Genomic DNA, 22,890 nt, shown 5'->3' on the forward strand with positions numbered 1-22,890 from the left:
ATATTTTATAAGGGTGATATGAAGTTGCCACAGATCATATTGGCATAACAGAACACAAGACCAGTGACATAAAGGAATGACTGGAATGTGAGCTAGAGTGTGGATAAAGACCAGAAAGCAATTCCTAACGAGAAATAAGTCATCTGAAAGTTAGGACTTCCTTCTGTTTATGTTATTACTTCTTAACCTCTAAAAAGTAAAACTTTGGAATTTGCCCGCTAACTGTTGCTTCCTGATTTCTTCTTTATCAAGTCAAATAACTACACTTCAGTTGCAGAAGCGCTTTTCCATCATTAATAATTAAAAGTGATGTCTATAAAGAGGAAACATAACTCATAAGACATACAGACCATTTTCATTTCTGTCCTATTTTTTAATAGATTACTGAGAAAGCGGCCATTTCCTGATCTTTTTCCTTTCTCTTTTTGCTTTTTTTAATTGTGCTAAGATTTTTTTCAGTGTACAAATACAGTATTATTATCTATAGGCATAATGTGCAGCAGATCTCTAGAATTTATTTATCTTGTGTAAATAAGTGCTAATCAACATGAACATTTATACATGTTGATTAGCAACTCCCCATTTCCCCTCCCCCAGCCCCTGGCAACCATCATTTTGTTCTTTGCTTCTATGAGTCTGACTATTTTAGATACCTCATATATGTAGAATCATGCAGTATTTGTCCTTCTACGACTGGCCTATTTCACTTAGCATAATGTCCTCATCCATGTTGTCACATATTGCAAGATTTCCTTCTTTTTTTGACTGAATAATATTCTATGGTACATATATTTCTCATTTTCTTTATCCTTTCATTTGTAGATGGACATTTAGGTTGTTTCCACATTTGGCTATTGTGAATAGCGCTGCAATGAACATGGGAGTGCTACTATCTCTTTGAGATTACAGTACTTTTGGATAAATACCTAGAAGTGGGATTGCTGATCATATGATAGTTCTATTTTTAATTTTTTTTGAGGAGCCTCCATACTGTTTTCCATAGTGGCTACATCATTTTGCATTCTCACCATTAACACTGTCCAAGGGTTCCAGTTCCTGCCTTTTCAGTGGAAGAGGTTCTTGTTCATTTGCCACAGTGGTTTTTAGTCATAGATGTGCATTAGAATTGAAGTCACTTCTGGATAAATCATCCCAGACTTACCTAGTTTTTATAAAAGCTCCACAGGTGATCTCATTGTGTACACCTAGTTAATATCAACTGAGTTAAAAAAAAGACGTAAACATATTATACTTGTATCATACCTTTTAAAATGTCTAGATAACTAGTTAGCTGGTATATGATTTGTAGACATCTAATGCTTTAATGCATAAACATGTTATGTTTAATTTGATAATAAGGCAAATTTATTTTGATAGTTTTGCAGTGTTTTTTTTTTTCAGTGTTAGATCAGCCTCACCAGAGAATAGTGTAATCCACAACTTTACATTTTTGTTAATGTTTAATATTGATTTATATTTATTTTTTCCATATGTGTATTTTATTTTTTCTTAGATTGAGTTGTTTACTATCACGTTATAGAAAACCAAGTTTAAAATATTTTCTTTACTGATAAGTGATTAGTAAATAAAAATTTTTCTCAAATACTAGAAAGAGAAGAAATGCTCACTGAGGAATTCTTTTTTGAGCATAGCTTACTTTTAGCTGTTTACTTGGATATATATGTACTTTCCAAGGATTCTTGGTATTTAAATGTAAAGAGCTTTTGTTTTCATTGACTTTTTTATTCTTTCTAAGTAATTAAATTTTTTTTATTCTGAATGGTAGTAAAATACTTTCATTCACTTTTTAACATTATAGTGCTTATCTAAAGAGCTGTTCTTAGAAATGTAGGTAATTATTTCTGTATGTCAAAGAAAGAAATTAAGCATTAATCACTAAAATCTTACAATAAGATGAAGAATAAGAGGCAGAGAATTCTTAAATTTGAGAATAAGTTTCCCTAGAACACACCCACATCCTAAAGACCAGCATATATTCAACAAGATGATAGACGGATCAGAGAAATCCAATACTGAGAGAGAATGCACCAAATATAATAGGAAGAATGACTGACCGGTTGACTGTATCAGTCTGGAAAACAGTGACAAGCAGCATGCCTGACTGAAGGCATTGCCTTCTCTTCCATTCACCTACTATTTACCTGCCATTCTGAATACGTATTCTCTACTGTTACACTATAGCTGCCCTCCATTCCATTTTGTTTGCTAAATTCTTTAAATCATATCTTCGTTGGGAAAACTCCAAATTTTTTAATTCACTTTTTGTCTTTGATTCCCAGATGTATTGTAGAAACTGAAAACTTAGAAGAAAGAGTAGCTGTGGTGAGTCGAATAATTGAGATTCTGCAAGTCTTTCAAGAGCTGAACAACTTCAATGGTGTCCTTGAGGTTGTCAGTGCTATGAACTCATCACCTGTATACAGACTAGACCACACGTTTGAGGTAGGTTTGCTTATCTAAAGGTGTTTTTTCCATTCCCTGTTCCTAGGAATCAGGATGTTAACAATTATGACCTTTAATTTTTACATGCCTCATCTGTCTTTTCAGTAACAGCTGAAATGATGGAATTACCTAAATTTTGTATTGAATTGGTTGCTCTTTGTAAATTAGGCAGTCTCATTAAAATGTATTCACAGGTCCTAGCCTAAGTTAGAAGAATAAAAAGATTTCAGCACCTTATTTGTAATATAATGTACAACTAAATGCTCACATACTTGTTTGAGGAATGGCAAGATAAGATAGATTTCTGTCACACACACACACTTTTTCTTTAAGTTTGTACTAGGGTCTATGAAGATAGTCTCTTTGAAGCAGTATTATCATTCTTAGAATCAAACTGATACTGTTGTGTTTGGGCTTTACTCTAAGCCTGGCATTTTTTTGGCAAAACCTGTGATTCCCTTTGTAAACTTATATTCCCTAAACATTATTTTTTTTATTGTAGCAAATACCAAGTCGCCAAAAGAAAATTTTAGAAGAAGCTCATGAACTAAGTGAAGATCACTATAAGAAATATTTGGCAAAACTCAGGTCTATTAATCCACCATGTGTGCCTTTCTTTGGTGAGCATTTCTTCTTAAATCTTTATCATGTTTCTAGATAAAACAACAGTTATTTCATTAAATGACTGAGTAAACACATGTCTAATATACCAGCAGAAAGTACTTAACAAATATTTAGCACCTGAATCCCCTTAGAATTTTTCTCTATGAGGACTTTTTTAAGATGAAGCCCAATATGTACATTCCACTTTTTATTTCCATTATTGTGCAGCCATTCAATATTGTATAATGCTTACTTCTGTTTTAATATTCATAGAAATCTTTTTATTGACTTTTAGTAAACCAAACACTCTACAGAAGAGGCATGGCCACATTTACCCATACTTGATAATCATGCTGCTTATAAACAGTCTCACATGGCTAAAAATCATAGTGCATGTGCCTTTGGGCTTACACCTTCTACACATCAAAATTTTACCTATTCTTTTTTCCTTCCCTTCTGCACCAGAGTAAGGTAGTGCCTTTTCTTTCTTTTAAGACTGAAACCTACCATCTGAATCTTCTCCCTTTCTGTAGGTTCCTCTGTCTTATTCCATCATTTATTTCCTGTATTTTATTTATTTAACGTCTTTATTGGAGTATAATTGCTTTACAGTGGTGTGTTAGTTTCTGCTTTATAACAAAGTGAATCAGCTATACATACACATATATCCCCATATTATCTCCCTCTTGCGTCTCCCTCCCACCCTCCCTATCCCACCCCTCTAGGTGGTCACAGAGCACCGAGCTGATCTCCCTGTGCTATGCGGCTACTTCCCACTAGCTATCTGGGTAGTATTTGGTAGTATATATAAGTCCATGCCACCCTCTCACTTTGTCCCAGCTTATTTCCTGTTATTTTATATCTTCAATATTTCTTTCACACTGGTTTCTTTTCTCTGCTGGTATATATGCTCTCATGATTCTTCCTCTAAATACTTAAAAAAATTATGACCTCAATTACACATCTGGTGTTTAGTCTTTTTAGTATGTGGTGTATTTTCTTCTAGCCTTTTCCTCATCTCTATTTATATATTTTCTATATAGCTTTGTTACACTGCATGTAACATTGTTATGTCCTGATACTTTTTCAATTGACATTTTTGTTCAGGCTTTATAACCAACCAGTTTTGTACATATACATATTGTATATAGTTGTAATTGTGTGACAGGTACACATTGTTTACTTTTTTCACTTACCATATCCTAGATATATTGTTGTGTTTTATTAGTCTTCATAATTACCATTTCTAATGGCTACATGATATTCTTTAAAGTTGGTATGACAGTTTATTTAACTGTTACCCTATGACCTGATGCATATGTTGTTTCCAGCTTTTTTGCTTTCCTAAATAATGTTATAATGAATATCTTCATATTTATACCTTTTTTATGTATTTGAGAATATTTTCTTGAGCTAGCTAGCCAGTCTAACTAGATAATTTATATCTAGCTGGATATTTCTTGAGCTAGATATTTTACCAGTCTGCCTTTTAGTTGTTATTCTTTGAAATACAGTATTTTTAAAATTCTGTAATCTGTCCATTTTTCCCATTATGATTTCTATTGTTTCTGACTGTAGAAAGTTCTTCCAGTCTAGTAACTTAACATTCAGTCATATTTTCTCCTAGCTTTATGATTTGACTTTTAAAATTATATTTAACTCTTCAGTCAAATTGAAGTCTCTTTTAGATATCATATGAAATATTCAAATTTGTTTCTCCACCAGATTGTTTATTTGTTGACCCAGGTTTATTGAATAAGTCTTCTTCATCCCCATTTATATATGATACCTCCTTCTTTAAAAAGTATTGTTTCCCATTAACTTTTTATTTTATTTTATTATATTTTAATTTTATTGGAGTACAGTTGATTTACAATGTTATGTTAGTTTCAGGTGTACAGCAAAGTGATTCAGTTATACCTATACATATATTCATTGTTTTTTAGATTCTTTTCTCATATAGGTTATCACAGAATATTGAGTAGAGTTCCCTATGCTATACAGTAGGTCCTTGTTGGTTATCCGTCATATATAGTAGTGTGTGTGTGTTCATCTCAAGCTCCTGATTTATCCCTCCCCCCAACATTTCCCCATTTCCCCTTCCCCATAAGTTTGTTTGCGATTTCTGTAAGTCTGTTTCTGTTTTGTAAATAAGTTCATTTGTATCTTTTTTTAAATTAGATTCCACATGTGAGTGATATCATATATTTGTCTTTCTCTGTCTAACTTCACTTAGTATGATAATCTCTAGGTTCATCCCATTAACTTCTTATGCTAGTGCTCCAGTCTTAATGGTTGGCACTTTATAATCAGTGATTCTCAACCAGGGCGAGTTTTGTCCCCCAAGGAACATTCAGCAATGTCTAGAGGCATTTTTTGTTGTTCGAGTTGGGGGGTGCTAGAGGCCTCTAGTCAGTAGGGGACAGGAATATTGCTAACAACCTGCAGTGCACAGGACAGCCCGCACAACAAAGAAGTATCCAGTTTAAGAGGTCAGTAGTGCCAAGGGTAAGAAATCGTGCTTTAGGGACTTCCCTGGCGGTATAGTGGTTAGAACTCGGCACTTTCACGGCTGTGGGCCGGGGTTCGATCCCTGGTCGGGGAGCTAAGATCTCACAAGCCACGTAGCTCGGCCACAAAAAAAAAAGAAAGAAAGAAAGAAAGAAATCCTGCTTTAATTTTCATATATAATAAGATTGGTTTGTCGATGTTTCTTCAGTATTTTCTTTGCCAATTTTGTCTCTTTATTTTTCCAAATGAACTGGGGAGGGGGAGTGATTCCCCAAACTACAGTTGGAATGATCTATCAGTTAATTTGGAAAGAACATTTATGATAATTAGCTTTTTCCTAGGTATTTTTGATCGTGAATGGTATTCATTTTTTAATAGTCAATTTCCCTTAATTCCAAGAATTATTAATTTCCTGGGATTTTCTAGATATTTAATCATGTCTACCGATAACAATAGTGTCTCTTCTTTTGATTTTATTTCTGTGTTAGGCCTTACAGCATTAGTCACAACTTCCCAAACAAAGGTTAAACAGTGGGCTTCCCTGGTGGCACAGTGGTTGAGAGTCCGCCTGCCAATGCAGGGGACACGGGTTCGAGCCCCAATCCGGGAGGATCCCACATGCCGCGGAGCGGCTGGGCCCGTGAGCCATGGCCGCTGAGCCTGCGCGTCCGGAGCCTGTGCTCCACAACGGGAGAGGCCACAACAGTGAGAGGCCCGCGTACCGCAAAAAAAAAAAAAAAAAAAAGGTTAAACAGTAATAAAAAGAAGTAGTTCTGTTTTCATCTCTGTTTCAGCAGGGATGGGTGTAATTTTGCTATTTGCCTGATTGGATGCTATTTATTATGTTAAGACAATTTCTTTTCATAGTTATTTTCTGTGTTTTTGTTGGCAGTATACATTTACCTTTATAGTTTGCTGTCTTAGAGCAAAATGATTTTTCTTATTTAGCAAATTAAAATTATAGGTTTGCTAATACTGAACCTTTCTGTTAACCAACATTAAGCCTTTTATATTCATGGTGGATTAATCTTTTAAATATACAAATGAATTCTATTCATTATCATTGTATTCAGGATTTTTGCATCCATCTTTATAAATGAGATTGGTTTGTGGTTTTTCTTCTTGTCCTATATTTATCAGCTCTTGTTATTATGGTTATATTTACTTTGTAACATGAGTTAAGCAGCTTTCCATCTTATTGTATTCCAGAATATCATGAAATGATCTAGCCTTTAAACTTTGAAATATTCCAACAGAAAAACCATCTGGGCCTAGAATCTTTTGTAGTATGTAATTCTATAATAACATTTTCATTTCTTCCTTAATTTTTTTTCTATTTCAGTTTTGTTTGCTACACAGTTGTCTCATTTCAGTATTCTAAAAGTACTAGCATTCACTCTATAAAAACACTACTTTTAAAATTGCTCTTATTTGCAATATGTTTTTCTGTTTCTATTTTTACTTGTTTGTTTTACTGTGTTTTTCTTCCAAATAATAAAAGTTGAAACAGTTATTCTCTCTGATTTTATAGTTTTTATGTCATGTATTACTTTTTATCATTGTTAATTTATTCCATTTTCTGAGGATTTTTCCCCCCTAAATTCTTGATAAAACTGTTGAGTTCATTTCTCTTTCTGATAAAACATTGAAGTCTATGCATTTACTTTTAAGTGTGGTAACTATGGTGCCAGTTCATACAAGGGAGCCTGGGAAGGACCTCAGTCTGATGTTCATTTCATTCAACCTGTCAACAAATATTTCTTGAGTACCACTAAGTATCAGGGGCTATGTCAGGTGCTTAGAAAAAAGCGAAATATCTTAGTCACTCAGTACACTCACTGAACTTATAGTCATGCTACTCATGATATCCTATGGCCCCTGTTACACAGAGGTGAAACGAAACCACAGGGCCTGTTCACTGGACTCATGTTTGGCCTCTGCTACTCCATTATATCACCTGATTGGTGGGCATTTATTCATACAAACGAACTGTATTCTCTTTCAGATCTCTATGAACTCACGTAATTGATTTTCGTTAACGTGTTGTTAAGAGAAAAAAGGAAATTTCAGACCTGTATTTAGAGTAGTATTCCATTGTGTTTTAAAGTGAGCCATATGATTTAGTGAGTGATTGCAAACATGTAGGTGGTTTGATAGGTGCAGACAGCCTGCCTGCCAGCCTTCCTACCCATTTCTGCTTATCTTCCTGATTATTAAGTCTCTGGTCAGTTCTGCTGCTCTAGGAGATTTTTGCTATTTCCAAGCTAAAGGTTAGCCAGGTAGCCTTTCATGGTTCTGACCCAGTAGGTAGATATTATTGCTGCTGCTTAGTTCCATGTCATCTATATGGTCAATTGTAGAAACTTCTTCTAGATTCTTATCCTTAATTCTGGATACTGGATTTTTTCCCCCTCTATAGGAGGCTCAGGGGTAGTATCTGACACTTTTACTTTCTCTATCATCTTAGCAGAATTCTTACTCAGATTTTTTTTGCTGGCACTGCACTATTTACAGAATAATAAAAGTCAGGCAATTTCTCCTTCCAAGGCTATGCCAGGCTACTGGTCTATTTCCCAATTTTTCTCCATACACTACAAGGTTCTACTCATAGGTAGAATGAATATGTATAGGCAAACTAACGTTTCCTCTCAGGTAAAAGGATGTCGATTTCTACCTCAACCAAGTCTCACCTCTCTGCACAAAACTCCAAGCCTGTAACATCAGCTTTGCTCTTTTCCTTTCACACTGCTCTAACTTTGTGTTCTCCTTCTGTTTCTTGTCAGTTTGTTCCATCTCCACTCTTGCTTTCCTGCCATTTTAGAATTGACTGTATGTCTCTTGTATCCTGGTCTAGTCTGCAAATGCTTTCTTTTCTATTCTGAAATAGTGTGTTGCTTTTGTTCATTCAGAAATATCTGTCGAATGCCTGTATGTGCCAGGCCCAGGGCTAGGTGTTGAGAATAGAGAGACAAGTAAAACATAGTCTTATCCTCAATAAGCTCCCTTGAAAGAGCAGAAAAATAAATTATAGTGCTATGTAGTAAATATAACACTGTATTGTAGAAACGTGTAAATCAAAGTATGAACAGAGTGTTCTGTGAACCCTGAGCAGCCACTTTTTCCCAAAAAGCTTGGGAAGGTTGTCAGCAAAGAGGTGAAACCTCACCCCTCTTCATCATTTGTCATAATGCTCTGCTTTTCCTCTCCCTAGAACAGCTGTCCCTAGAGCAGGGTATGTAAAATGATCTTTTTTTAAAAAAAATTAAACTTTAACAGTTTATAATATTCACGTATATGTACGTATTTGCACTACATTTTTTATTATACATATACACAGAGAGAGAGAGCGAGTGCATGCTTAAACATTTTTTTACTGATGTAGTTTATGATCAACAAAGTTTGAACACCACCTCTTTAATTATTTGTTCTCCTTTTAACTAGCCATTAATTTGTCATAAAATAATTCCAAATTTTATCCTGAACTCTCCCAAAATGCTACTTGTAAGCATTTTCACAACTTCTTTCAAGTATACTTTTAACACCTACAATATCCCACAATTTATTATCCCCATGTTCCCCAGGTCAGTCATTACACCACCACCCAGTCAGTCCCTCAAGCACAAAGGTGAGAGTCTTCCTTCCCACTGTGCCTACCCTCTGCCCAAACCACTTAATCAGTTCTTGTGGCATTTACCTCTTAGATATTTATGCACTCCACTCTATCCCTGTGGGCCCTAAGGTAGCCCTCATCATCTCACCAAGATGACTTTTACTCTGTTAACTGAGCTTCCTGCTTCTAGTCTTAACTCCTTCTAACCCATCTAGTGTCACAGTACAACCAGAATAATCATTCTAGAATGTAAAGATGCTGATAGTCTCCTAATTACCTACTGGATAAAAGCTAAGCTCTTTTAAAAAGGCTCTTTGTGACCCTGTACGGGTGCTACTACCCACAAACTCTTCATAGTTGGGCCATCAGTTTGTGGCCAATATGGAAAGTTAATTTTGGCTCCCATTAAATACGTGTACTGTCACAGACATTTGTCAGACTGAACATTGAGCTAAGTGGGTCATGCAACATAGTGTAGAGGAGAATATAACCGACTGCAAGTAAAAAAGCCAGTGACAGGCAGATGTGGAAAATAAAAGAGCCTGTGCTTACTAGAACACATGGTCAATTTGTCTTATGCATATATAATCAAGAGTAGCCTAGGTGCTGAGAAATAGCCAAGTAACTAATACACTGAATAACTGGATGCTTTCTAGAACCAAACAGGCATTGATGTCTGTCATGTTTCATTATTGCTAACTGTTCACTATTGATTTTGAGTTATTTAATCTTGCCAAGAACGTAGCCAGATATTCTTGTATTTAAAAAAGTTTGCATCGGGAATTCCCTGGCAGTCCAGTGGTTGAGACTTGGTGCTCTCACCGCCAAGGGCCTGGGTTCGATCCCTGGTCGGGGAACTGAAATCCCACAAACAGTGCAGTGCAGCCAAAAAAAAACAAACGTTTGCCTCTACCACAAAACCATTTAGAACCACTAATCTGTGATTAGAACTGAAGTGCCAGTTGCTTTGTTCATCCCTGTCCTCATCCAGGGGCTAACCTGCAGTGATGGAGAAGGGATTAGAACTACTGATTCCTTGCCTCTGCCTATCCTCATTTCCTGCCACTCTTCCTCCACCCCATAGACCAAACCCCTAAAGGCTAGCCATTTCTGAGTATGCCTCTAAGCTTCACAAAAACCAGTGCCTTCAAACACGTGGCTGCTTTGCTTAGAATGCCCCGCTATCTTATTCTGCTTATTAAACTTCTATTCATTTTTTGAGACTTACTTTAAGCATATTTTAACCTGTGATGCTTCTGCTACTCCCAACAGCTCAAGGCAGAGTTAGGCACATCTTGTTTGTGCTCTCATAGCATCTTATGCATTAGTACTAATTAATATAGCACTTACCAAATGGTACTGTAGTAGCCCACATTCAACACTCTGAATTCCTTGAAGTCAGGAACTGTGTGTGTCTTGTTCATCTTTGTATCTGCAGTACCTAATGCAGTGCTTGGCGTACAGCAGAGACTCAGCAAATGTGTACTGAGCAAATGAACTCAGATATTCACACTTTTTTTTTCCCCAAAGCATCATAGTCAGTACTTCAGAGGAAAAGGCAGAAATAGGATAGGGCAAGAATAGCAACAACAGTATCAACAATCCCAACCACAGCTAATTAAGCATCTACTTTTGTCAGGCCCTATTCTAAGCCTGTACATAAATTTACTCATTTATTTCTCACAGCAACCCTGCTGTCCTCATTTTAGAGATGAGCAAACCAAGGCTAAGCAACTTGCACAAGATCACAAGAGGAGAAAGCAGCAGAGCTGGCTCCAGAACCTTTATGCTAGAACAGAAAGGAACTAAAATGCCTGCTATTTTGTTCATTCTCCTCCTCATCCAGTGCACAAACTGCAGTTATGGGGAAACAGGAGCTCCCTTACCAGGTTGACATAATTCTAGAAGTACTGAAGACGAGAATATACATAAATCATATGCAGTCCTGTGTTGGATAGGCTTGCACATCCGCCCACGTTTTCATGAGTCAGCCTATCCAAACAGTACTACCTCTGAATTACAAAGCCTAACAACCTCTTGGGGGCCTCAAGAGCTGAGTAAGCAGAAAATATGATCCTCTAAATTTGACATTTTCCTGTTTTGCCAAAAATATGTGTTAATAGTGATAGGTTATTCTTAAAGTTCCTTTAACAAAACCATGACTTAATGTTAAATAACATATGGGTGTGGGTGGGTGGGAAATTGGTTATTGCTCCTGAAAATCTATTAATTTTGTTAAACTTGGTCTCCCTTTTTCCTGGGTATTTATAGAACTTAAGTCACAGAATAATTTGATACTTATAAAAATCTTTCTTTGATATTTACTTAGCTTGTTGTTTTTCATAGAATGGAAATTTGTACCTTAATTCTTTGGTTATGATGGTTGAGATGGTACAGTGTAATATACCTATAATTACTGAGAAAGAAAAAAACTAGCCTTTTCCATTTTTATCCTTGAAATAATTTATTATCTCTTCTAGGAATTTATCTAACTAATATCTTGAAAACAGAAGAAGGCAACCCTGAGGTCCTAAAAAGGCATGGAAAAGAGCTTATAAACTTTAGCAAAAGGAGGAAAGTAGCAGAAATAACAGGCGAGATCCAGCAGTACCAAAATCAGCCTTATTGTTTACGAGTAGAATCAGATATCAAAGTAAGTTGAATTATTTGATTTCTGATTAAGTTTATAACCACCTGATAAGAGGCAGGTTTATTTTGGAGAAAAAGGAAAATAAAACGTAAATAATTCCAATTTTCTTAAGTTAAATGTTTTCTTAAATTATTTTCATGAACTTTAAACTGAATTTAAATTATTGAATATTAATAATTGTTTTTCTTGGCATCTATTTTAGAGGTTCTTTGAAAACTTGAATCCAATGGGAAATAGTATGGAAAAAGAATTTACAGATTATCTTTTCAACAAATCCCTAGAAATAGAACCACGAAACCCTAAGCCTCTCCCAAGATTTGTAAGCATTCATACATTTATATTTCTTTTACATTTATATATTTTTTACAGTTGTCATCTATATCTGGTGGTTTATAGTTTTCTATAAAGGCATTTAGAGATGACGTGCACATGTAATGGATAAAAATAGTGAATAAATGCTTAATAAATATGCTCAGGATTATTCCACTTAGTTCCAGGTAAATGGGCACTAATATTAATGTGAATAAATCCTAATATGATAGATGAAGAAGTTGGGCAAATATGGCCAACTTAACAAAAAATGTTATTCAGTATTTATGCTAAGGGCAGGAAATCTGATAATTTATACTAATTCACTTATAATAAATATATGTACTCATATAAGTACTTTTTATGAGAACTTTTAACCTTGAATCATTAGCCATAAAAATAACAGGCTTGGCTAAAGATACTTTTTTGGGGGTGAAATAAAGTTTCCATTCTTTCTTATTACTAGTAACTGCCTGGCCAAGTTTATATACAGTATCATCATCTCACTGCTCTGAATATAATCTCTCTTATTCATAAGAAAGTCAAGAATCAAGAAGTAAACATGAATGGCTTCTAAGTAACCAAGATAAGTCTCATAATGTCTGTGAACCAAAGCTTATGAAATTACATCACAAGAAAATTTCTCAAGGCCTAAAACAGTTTTTTAAAAGATGGATTAAAAACAGCAAATTGGGCCTCCCTGGTGGCGCTAGTGGTTGAGAGTCCACCTGCCAATGCAGGGGACTCGGGTTCGTGCCCCGCTCTGGGAAGATCCCACATGCCTCGGAGTGGCTGGGCCTGTGAGCCATGGCCGCTGGGCCTGCACATCCGGAGTCTGTGCTCCGCAACGGGAGAGGCCACAACAGTGAGAGGCCCGCATACCGCAAAAAAAAAAAAAAACAGCAAATTGGAAATAGCTATATAGTCTGCTCCAATGAGACACACTGATATCATTGAGAAATGATCACTCTGTAAGAAAAAAAATGCCATAAAACTAACATAAACAGATGAAAACTCAAGCAGTTTAATGCATTTGTAAATAGCTCAAATGATCCTGATGGCATCACTGTATTACAGCATAGTAGGCTATCATAGTTCATAACAGTGATCCTGGCTTTTCTACCAAGCTTGAATTAGTTCAGCGTAGTCTTAAAGGCCAGAGAAATATACACCATATCTTAGAAAGATTTCCATCAAAAATATTAAAATAACAAATACTCTGGTATTTATAGGACTAAGACTCAGTTATTTAAAGAAATGAATTCCCTAATAATTTAGATAGCCAAGGCTTTATGCAAATGGGGTGTTAACTCTTCAACTTGGACACTTTGATTTGAATCATGATGTCACTTCTTTATTAGTGCTTTGTGGTTTTCCTAGATACTAATCGAATTTTACCAAGCATTTATAGAAGAACCTTCTTTTCCATTATGGTGTTGTAAGTATTGTGTTTCTTTTGATATGTCTACAGCCAAAAAAATATAGCTATCCCCTAAAATCTCCTGGTGTTCGTCCATCAAACCCAAGACCAGGTACTATGAGACATCCCACACCTCTGCAGCAAGAGCCAAGGAAAATTAGTTATAGTAGGATCCCTGAAAGTGAAACAGAAAGTACAGCATCTGCGCCAAATTCTCCAAGAACACCGTTAACACCTCCTCCTGCTTCTGGCGCTTCTAGTACCACAGATGTTTGCAGCGTATTTGATTCTGATCATTCAAGCCCTTTTCACTCAAGTAGGTGCTCAAGTTTTAAGTGCTTTAAGTAATTGTTAGTGTTATATGTGCTAGAGGTAAAAAGGAATCTGTATATATATATATTTTTGTAAATTTGTAGGTAAATCAAATACCATTTCAAAAGCTATTATTATAGAAATATAAAATAAATTCTAAACTCCAGCAGTTTATCTGTTAGAACAACCCTCTTTAAATGTATTATACTTTACAGATAGGCCTGGTGATGAAATTGAAATCTCATTTGAGCATTTGTTTTCGATTGGTGAATTTAAAATGCATCTCTAACTTCCGGAGGAAACAAAGATAACTCCTAAAATCTGCATGGAATGTCAATCTGATACTTTAAATGCTGCCTCCAAAATTATATTTGGATACTGCTCAGTACCTGGTTCCTTTCCAGCCAAACTCTGTAGTTTCTAATTTTGCCATGTATCGAATTCAAACTCCTACTTAACCCTTTTTCAATCTACACCATCCAGCAGGTGGTATATATAGCGCCGGCTAATACACTCCTATGCTTTCAAGCCCAGCCATACAAATCTCACAGCCTGCATACTGTTGCTCATCCCTTTCCTAGTTCTAAATCAGTGCTGTCCAATAGAAATATAATGTGAACCACATGTGTAACTTTAAATGATCTTTAGCCACATTTAAAAAAAGCAAAAAGAATTAGGTGAAATTAATTTTAGTAATATATTTTATTTAACCCAGCATATGCAGAATGTTGTCATTTCAATATGAAATCAGTATAAAAATTTACTGAGACATTTTGCAATCTCTTTTTTGGTTCTAAATCTTCAAAATGCAGTATACGTTTTACACTTATAGCACATCTCAATTTGGACTAGCCACATTCAAATGCTTAATAACCACATGTGGCTAATAGGTGCCAAACTGTACAGCCCAGCCCTAGCCCTTTGAAGAGGCTACCTTTTATATCTAGAGCACCATGCTTCCATTAATTTTTTAATCAATTTCATGTGGAGCTTTAAATCTCTACTAAGAACCCACAACCTTTTTTCATTTGTTCGTTATCAAATCAGAGTTTGAATTCAGTCGGCTTTAACCCTCTCACAACCATTTCCACATGCTCTTCGCATTGGCTGTCCTAGCTCAGTGTACAGTTCAAGTTCTGCCCTAATATTTGATGTTATAGAATCCAATAGTGAGAGGCAGCATGACATTATTATTCGGGAGGAGGCTGAGAAGCACTGACATAGGAGTTAGGAACCCTAGTTTGCCATCCCCGTCTGCTAGTGAGCTTTCTGATTTTCGATCAAATACTTTTTCTGTGCCTTCTGGGGATTAAACTAGATTTTTAAGATTTCTTCCAACTCAGAGAATCTAACTTAAAAAAAAATTATTTTTTGGAGGTATATTATTTTGAGATTTGGTCCAGAATCCCGTTTATTTATTCCCATGTTGTATATATATTTGTAGTTACCCAGAAGTTTGTCTTATCTTTTTACCACCTAAAGTGTATTTGTTTTAAGAATTACCACACCTTGGCCTTGTTTGGCTACTGAGGATTATGAAGTCATGTTATGCACACAGTAGGCTATCAGATATTTTTTATAAGTTCAAATAAACACCAGGTTAAAAAAATTCCCATTTATTTTCCCCAATTCACCAACCTCCTAAATTAAGTAATAAAATAAAAGCAGCACTTTTCACAGTATACCTGACTTAAAATCCTTGTTTATTATGACCCATTTAACTGTTTGAAGGGTGTTTTTCCAAGAGCAGTTGGCTGTGATCTATATTATAAAGATTCCCATGAGTGAATTATTGAAATCACATGAAGGCCATCAATTGCAAATTCTATTTCTCTTAGTTTAAGTAGCTAAAAATGGAAGATGTAGAAAAACAGGAGATAAGCCTACTACATTCCCTGCTAGTGCTAAATTTTTAAATTATTAGTCAAACAGGGAAAAGGGAATCATTTTGGAATGCAGTGCTCTGGATCAGTGCTTTGTCATATGTGACAGTGGAAGAATATTAACTAAAAATAGCTAGACAAGTGGAGAAACCTTAGGCTTTGTAATCTTAGCCCTGAAGATTTTTTCAATTTCTCTTCCTTTGTGAAAAAGAAAGCCCCTATTACTACTCCCTCTGTTCTTAGTAAAAACTGAAAATAACTGATTTTGAAATTAAGTAAGCCAGTATAATATAAAACCATTTGTATGCTCAGTCCCTTACTTAAAGTTCATTAGTGGTCTATGTATATTAAAGGTCCTCATCTGCTTTTGACCCCACTCTGCTTAACAGATCTGCTAGTGTTATGGGGTGGGGGTGGGAGGTGGATCACCAGCATGTCCAGCCTGGTACTCACTGTGTTGCCACTAGAGTAAATACCTACTTCCTTGCTTCCCTCAGGGCCTGGCAGGAAAGAGCTGCTGTACCTACATTCTTAAGTCATCTGAACATATTCCACTCCATACAATGAGGCAAAAAGTTCCATTGCTTAATGTTTTTTAAAACGCAGAGTTTGACTAGAATTTTTGATCAGTTATAATAGTTCTTTTTTTGCTTCTGATAGTTTTTTTTTCAAAAAATAACTTACTTTAAAAACAAAGATTAATTTTTTCAGCCAGTATCTGTTGCATATCTCATTTCTTGCTAAGCAGTGACACACCTTCTCTGTTAGGGCTTGCAGTCTTACTGAGATGTTAAAAAAATAATCATAGTACAAAGAAAATCATAGTTAAATGCTTGACCGTTGTTAAGGGCTTGATTCTTTTTGTACCATGAGTTTTTTCAACTCTCAGTAAGACTGCAGGCTTCACCAGAGAAGATGTATAAGTGCTAATTTATTAGCAAAATGCTAAATGAGTGGCAAAGACATTAATGCTGTAGAAGTTTACACAAAGATGACCACAGAGTGGGCAAGAATGGTCACGGAAAGCTTTGTGGTGAAGACAGAGAGGGAAGGAAACTGGCCACCTACCTACTGCTGCTACATACATCCTCACATTCAGAACCCTGCTCCACACCTTACCCTGACCAGGTCCACCTCTGAGGTGATGATGACAGTGGCCGGGAAAAGGGGAGAAACCACCCAGCTTTGCATCTCTGGCTATAGCATGGAGGGAGGAGGATGAAGTGCTCTTGGTACCTTCCTGTTTGAAGGTTGCCTGGTCATAAAAGGAAGCCATAGGTCTGGCCTGGTCTGTGGGCTGCAGATGAGCTTTAGCCCCATCCCTTAGTAGGGAAAGCTTTAACGAGAAAAAATGCATTCCAAGCATTTGAAGCTGGAATGCAAGGCTTTTCTTCATAGAAGATTATTATAAGTGATTAGTTTCTGATTTCATACACTTGCATTTAACAGGCTATTGGGAGTTTAAGAAGTTATTCATGATTTATATAATTTTTTTCTATAGGAAAATGCTTATTCCTATTCCAAGAATGACTCAATTATAAATTGGAGATTATCTTCAACAGGGTTTCAACCCTGGTTGGACATTACAGCCCCCTGGGGAGCTTTAAAAAATACTTCTATGTCCAGCCCACGCTTGAGTTACACTGGCATTGGCACGTGGGCATCAGTATTTTTTAAAAGCTCCCTAGCAGGGTCTAATGTGCAGCTACGATGGAGAACCACTGATCTGTTGTCTGGGATTTGTATTTAACAAATTGATACTACTTTTTGATTAATTGGGTTTCACTTCTAAGTCATTATCAATAAATTTGTTCAGTACCTAGTGGACAAGAATTCCTAGTATATATTTCTTGATATATATAATGTTTAATTCTGAGAGTTTTTAAATAGCATTTTCCAGGCAGTAAGACCAAGCAATTAGTTTGAAGTGACAAATCAGAAAAGTGCCCCAAGTTTACACATGAATCTAAGCCTGCGCTATATATAAATATGATCAAAGCCAAGTCTCCGTCTGCGTGCACAAGTGTGTATGCATAGGTGTAATCATTCTTTCTAAAAGCCTGCATTTGGTAACTGTCATGAGCTTTGTCTCTTGATTTTATTCCTGTATTGTACTAAGTATACGACCATGTTCTTGAGGCTTATCTCCAGAAGGCATATTTATTTCCTTTCCAAGAAAACTGGAAAATACATAAGTAGTAAACACTAAAGCAGATAACCCCCTTTAACCCCTATTATGTTAGTGAAGAGAATCTGATTTTTAGTAAACAGAATCTTTGACACAGTAGCAGAATTATTTAATATCAAAGTGTAAAACTGAATTTTAATCTTTTGAGAGCTAACTTATTAGAATTAGCTGGATTGCTACCCTTAGTAACCAGAGCCTCCAAATAAATATCAGTACATATGGAAAGGAGGTAATAGGATAGATTATTTGAAATTGGAGCTGTCTGGGAAATAAGAACACTGTATCTGTATAAGCAATCAAATTAATAATTCCGCCCACTGAACCTGGGACGTAAAATTATCCTCATTCTGAGCAAAGAAGCTAGAAAAACAACAGCCCTAATTATTTGAGTGATTGCCTATTGTGCAAAAATGAGAGAAACCTGAAGTTTTAAAAATCAGCTCAGTCTAGTGCTATAGGTATTGCTTTAGTCTCTTGGATATTATCTGTTCAGTATGTTGGTAATATGAGGCAGTGTAACCTAAACACCTATATCGATTTAGAAGCAATATAGATCTTCTAGCCTTTGTCTCAGTTTTTCTACTTTAATGCTCTTGGGGCTAGTGTTGTTGAAATTAGACATTCAGAAATTATCAGTTTCCTATATAAAATGTGTCTAAGCACCAAAACTGTTTAATGATTTTTTTAAGTGTTTAAAAATATAGAAGGAAAAAAGCTATATCACTTTCAAGCTTGTTTGTAATATCCAAAGCTGTAGTTATTTTGTGATGAACATACACCCCAAGAACATTTCCAAAACTTTATAATAATTATAGTAGTAAGAAATTTCCTTTTATGTTTCAATTTTTGTAACATAAATTTATTATTTACTACTTATTTTCACAAGTTTGGTTTTTCAAAATAATCCTTAGTAAATGACATATTTCTGTAGGTCCAGCTGAATTCTTTGCTCACATTGGGTTTATACATTTTTTGGAAGTCTTCCTCTAATATACAGTATATTGTATATAGTTTTCTCATGAATGCTTTTCATTTAATTATTATGGCATCAAGTAGTGAATCTAAAAGGAATCTTGAAAATTCTCGATATTAATGCAGTTTAGTTCTTTATCTTTCTCAAAAGTAAGTAGTAATGAGCTTTTGCTAAACTGTTCTACCATTCTTTAAAACTAGAATGACAAAAATAACATTTCTATCATAAATAAATTTTTACAGATGAGTTTGAATATATCAATGAAAGAAAAAATATATACTTTTTCTTGTTTCCTTTCACAGGCAGCGATACCGTCTTTATCCAAGTTACACTGCCCCATGGCCCAAGTTAGTATATTTGGTTTAAGACTCATAATTTTCGCTTTGGCTTTAAAGATTAAACCAAATGTAACCTTTCCTGCTAAAACTCTTCTTGGGTCTGGCAGTATTGGTACCTTGCTTTGCAGCATCTTAGAAGTGAGGCCTTCACTTGTGCTATCTTTTGACCATAAATGATTTGCTTAAACTTACATATTTTTCATGCTTTTTGTAAAATCTTTTTTCTCTTTTGAAAGAACATTATTATATGGGTGGCTTCCACATTTAACCATTTCTCATTTCCAACTCTGGAGTTCTAAACATATTTTAATGCTCAACTTTTAAAAAAAGCAAGAGCATGCATGCGCATATGAGAATGTTGGCAGCTACGTGCAGTGTCTAAGTCACTTAGCCTGGGAACAGCACAGATTGTAGGCAAATGACTATTATTTGACTTTAGAACAGCTATCTTATCATTGTACCTATCTGTATTATATAATCTAAATATTCATCACTGATAAGCAAAATAAAGTTCCAATGTAGGTATTTGCTTTTACTTTTAAAGTAAACTAACAATTCACCAAACTATTCCATAAATTTTAAGCTAATAGATTGTTTTTTGTTCTTTATACAAATGATTTCAGAATGTGTACAATGGAAAATATTCTTATAAGCTAAATTAACTTACATAGTCTCTTAAGAAAAAAGGTAGGTGATCAAAATGTTGTTCATTTAAATAATATCAATACACAAAGTACTCTTTTTAAGTTCTATATTGTTATAACATTTAATTGGCAAAATAAAAACTGTCAATGTTTAAAGGAGAAAAAGAACCTGCCAAATATAATTTTGAACGACCATTTAAGTGTTTTTTCATATCTTTTTCATTGTGCTGATAAACTAGTTAACAACTTAACATAAATGTTTTTCAAAGTGTAATTATTTATATGCTTATACTAAGTCCTTGTCATTATAAATGTGTATAAGATATGTTACAGTTAGAGGCTTTACTTACCTTTTTGGTGCCAGTTTATCAACTTACTCCTAAATCAGGTTCACCAGATTCTAGTGTAATTTCTGTTTTTATTATCAGCACTGCCTCAGTCGTCTTAAATACCTCCATCACAATGAAAATTTTTGGATTAGAGTATGATGAACCTGACTTTGCTTCCCTGCCAAGGAGAACAATATCTAAGCACACTGAGGAGAGACCCCCCTCCCCCAGGCACTAGATTCTGTCCCTGGCATCCTTTGAGGGGATTGCTGGGAGAGACATTGGAGAGAGTGGTTAAGATCAGAAACTATCCCCAAGGACTATCCAGTGAAGGCAAGAAAATTCTGTACTAATAAAGTCAGAGGAAAAAATGAGCCCATCAAAAAAGCTTAACAGAAATTACCATTCCAAAGGTTTTTAATAGTTTGCTGTCTCTCCCAGAAATCTGAGACTCAGATCCAAATAAAAAATTCCAGTAATAGCTTAACAGTGGGAATGTTATTTTGTTCAAGAAACATAATAACAGAATATCTTAGGCAGCTTTTTTTCTGAAAATTCTGCTAAGAAATTTCTGCATGCTTTTATAGCAGTTTGCTTTAATAAAGGAAATACTATTGGTTGTTGATTTATTTAACTGCTTTTGATACTTCTGTACATTTCTTTTAATAAATATAAGCAGTTTCCAAGTCTTTTCAGGATTGATAGATGAAATAAAATTCCTGTGAACTTTTCAAAAAATTTAACATCCTACAGGATCTGCTTCAGTATCATCTATAAGTTTAAACAAGAGCACTGATGAAGTGCCTGTCCCCCCTCCTGTTCCTCCACGAAGACGACCAGAATCTGCCCCAGCGGAATCTTCGCCATCTAAGGTAAAGTAGAAAACCTTGTTATCTGGAAACTGGAATCATTACAGTTACATTATAATCAATTGCTTGTGTCTGGTTTAGTTCTAACTGAATTAGGTTAATACTCAGAGTATTGGGGCTTAATAGAGTTTAAACAAGGATTAAGTATGGATTTACGACACAGTAATGTTTATTTCCTTTCTTCTGAAAGCAGTTTTTTGGTAGGTTTTCAAGACCCTTGTAAATCTAAATTATGGGTACTGTCAAGAAAAAAGTTTAACCTATAATGTAAGAGTAATGCAGTCTCAAGCAGTTCTTTAAAAGATACAAGAGAGAGAGAAGGAAAGAGGTCTGAAGCTTTATATGAAAGCACATTTTAAATGAAATGGTATCTTAGTGCTAAATATTACCTATCTGAGCCCTTAATAGGTGAATGTGGCATGCTTTTAAGTGGGATTTTCATGAAAATTGTGGGTCAGAAGAGACCTTAAAGGCTCATAATAGCTATTTTTTCTACCTCTTTGAATTTCTTTCTTTGCCAGTTGTTAACATGATTCAGTGTTCTCAGTGTCCAGAGAGCAGAGCACCTGGGCAAGTCAAGACACTTTGCAGAATATCATGAAATGTTAATATAGTAAGTTTAAAATTGTAAAGTTGACAGGTAATTTATGTTTAATGGAAATGATCTTATATTAGATTCAATAATAGATAAGCAGTAGCAAATAAAATTTTGAGAAAAATAAAAACAACACTGAGGGAAAAATAATTTTTTTAATGAATGAACTGCCATAATCTCCAATTGTTAAAACGTGGCAAAACGACCTGATCCACATCTAGGGTTCTTCCAGTAGCATATTTGAAAACCCCAGCTTAATTCTTAATATATTCATGGTGCTACATAAATTAAATTATTAATAAATGTCTTTTTTTCCCCCGTTTATGTTAGATCATGTCTAAGCATTTGGACAGCCCCCCAGCAATTCCTCCTAGGCAACCCACATCAAAAGCCTATTCACCACGATATTCAGTATCAGACCGGACCTCTATATCAGATCCTCCTGAAAGCCCTCCCTTATTACCTCCACGAGAACCCGTGAGGACACCTGATGTTTTCTCAAGCTCACCACTACATCTCCAACCTCCCCCTTTGGGCAAAAAAAGTGACCATAGTAATGCCTTCTTCCCAAACAGCCCTTCCCCCTTTACACCACCTCCTCCTCAAACACCTTCTCCTCACGGCACAAGAAGGCATCTGCCATCACCACCATTGACACAAGAAGTGGACCTTCATTCCATTGCTGGGCCGCCTGTTCCTCCACGACAGAGCACTTCTCAACATATCCCTAAACTCCCTCCAAAAACTTACAAAAGGGAGCATACACACCCATCCATGCACAGAGATGGACCACCACTGTTGGAGAATGCTCATTCTTCCTGAGTTCCTCTATACCAGGATGTACATTTTCCTGGCCCCAAATCCATTGCTGGCGATGGATGCACTGAATGTGCCAGCACTGAGGAGTTAAAATGAGAACTCCAAACACTAATGACTCTACTTCAAGATGCAGTATAAGACAATGAATTTTAACCTAGATGTAATTATAAAGTGAAAATGGTGTTCGTTTAGAATATGGAAAGACTGATCTAGAGGAAGTGGACAACTGATTGCACCTGAAAATCAAGTAAAGGGAACTTTTTCCAGCCAGTAGGCAGGAGTCCTCTTTTTGTGAAGTGATCTTTATCATTAAAGGGATGAAAAACACAGTCTAGTGTCCAGCAGGCCCACATGATGACAGTTTTTGTAATTCA

General features: G+C 35.5%; 1 protein-coding gene across 1 annotated transcript in view; it reads left to right on the forward strand.

Annotated features, from left to right (window-relative positions):
• SOS1 (SOS Ras/Rac guanine nucleotide exchange factor 1) overlaps positions 1 to 22,519 on the forward strand; it is a 151,307-nt gene extending 128,788 nt beyond the window's left edge. The window contains exons 16-23 of the mRNA XM_007445767.1: positions 2,301 to 2,463; positions 2,966 to 3,083; positions 11,668 to 11,840; positions 12,040 to 12,156; positions 13,618 to 13,882; positions 19,225 to 19,269; positions 20,987 to 21,105; positions 22,028 to 22,519. Coding sequence (XP_007445829.1) covers positions 2,301 to 2,463; positions 2,966 to 3,083; positions 11,668 to 11,840; positions 12,040 to 12,156; positions 13,618 to 13,882; positions 19,225 to 19,269; positions 20,987 to 21,105; positions 22,028 to 22,519 — 1,492 coding nt within the window. The remainder of the gene's footprint in view (positions 1 to 2,300; positions 2,464 to 2,965; positions 3,084 to 11,667; positions 11,841 to 12,039; positions 12,157 to 13,617; positions 13,883 to 19,224; positions 19,270 to 20,986; positions 21,106 to 22,027) is intronic.
• The last annotated feature ends 371 nt before the right edge of the window (positions 22,520 to 22,890 follow it).

Source organism: Lipotes vexillifer, unplaced genomic scaffold (assembly GCF_000442215.2).
Source record: "Lipotes vexillifer unplaced genomic scaffold, Lipotes_vexillifer_v1.1 scaffold278, whole genome shotgun sequence".
Lineage (NCBI taxonomy): Eukaryota > Metazoa > Chordata > Mammalia > Artiodactyla > Lipotidae > Lipotes > Lipotes vexillifer.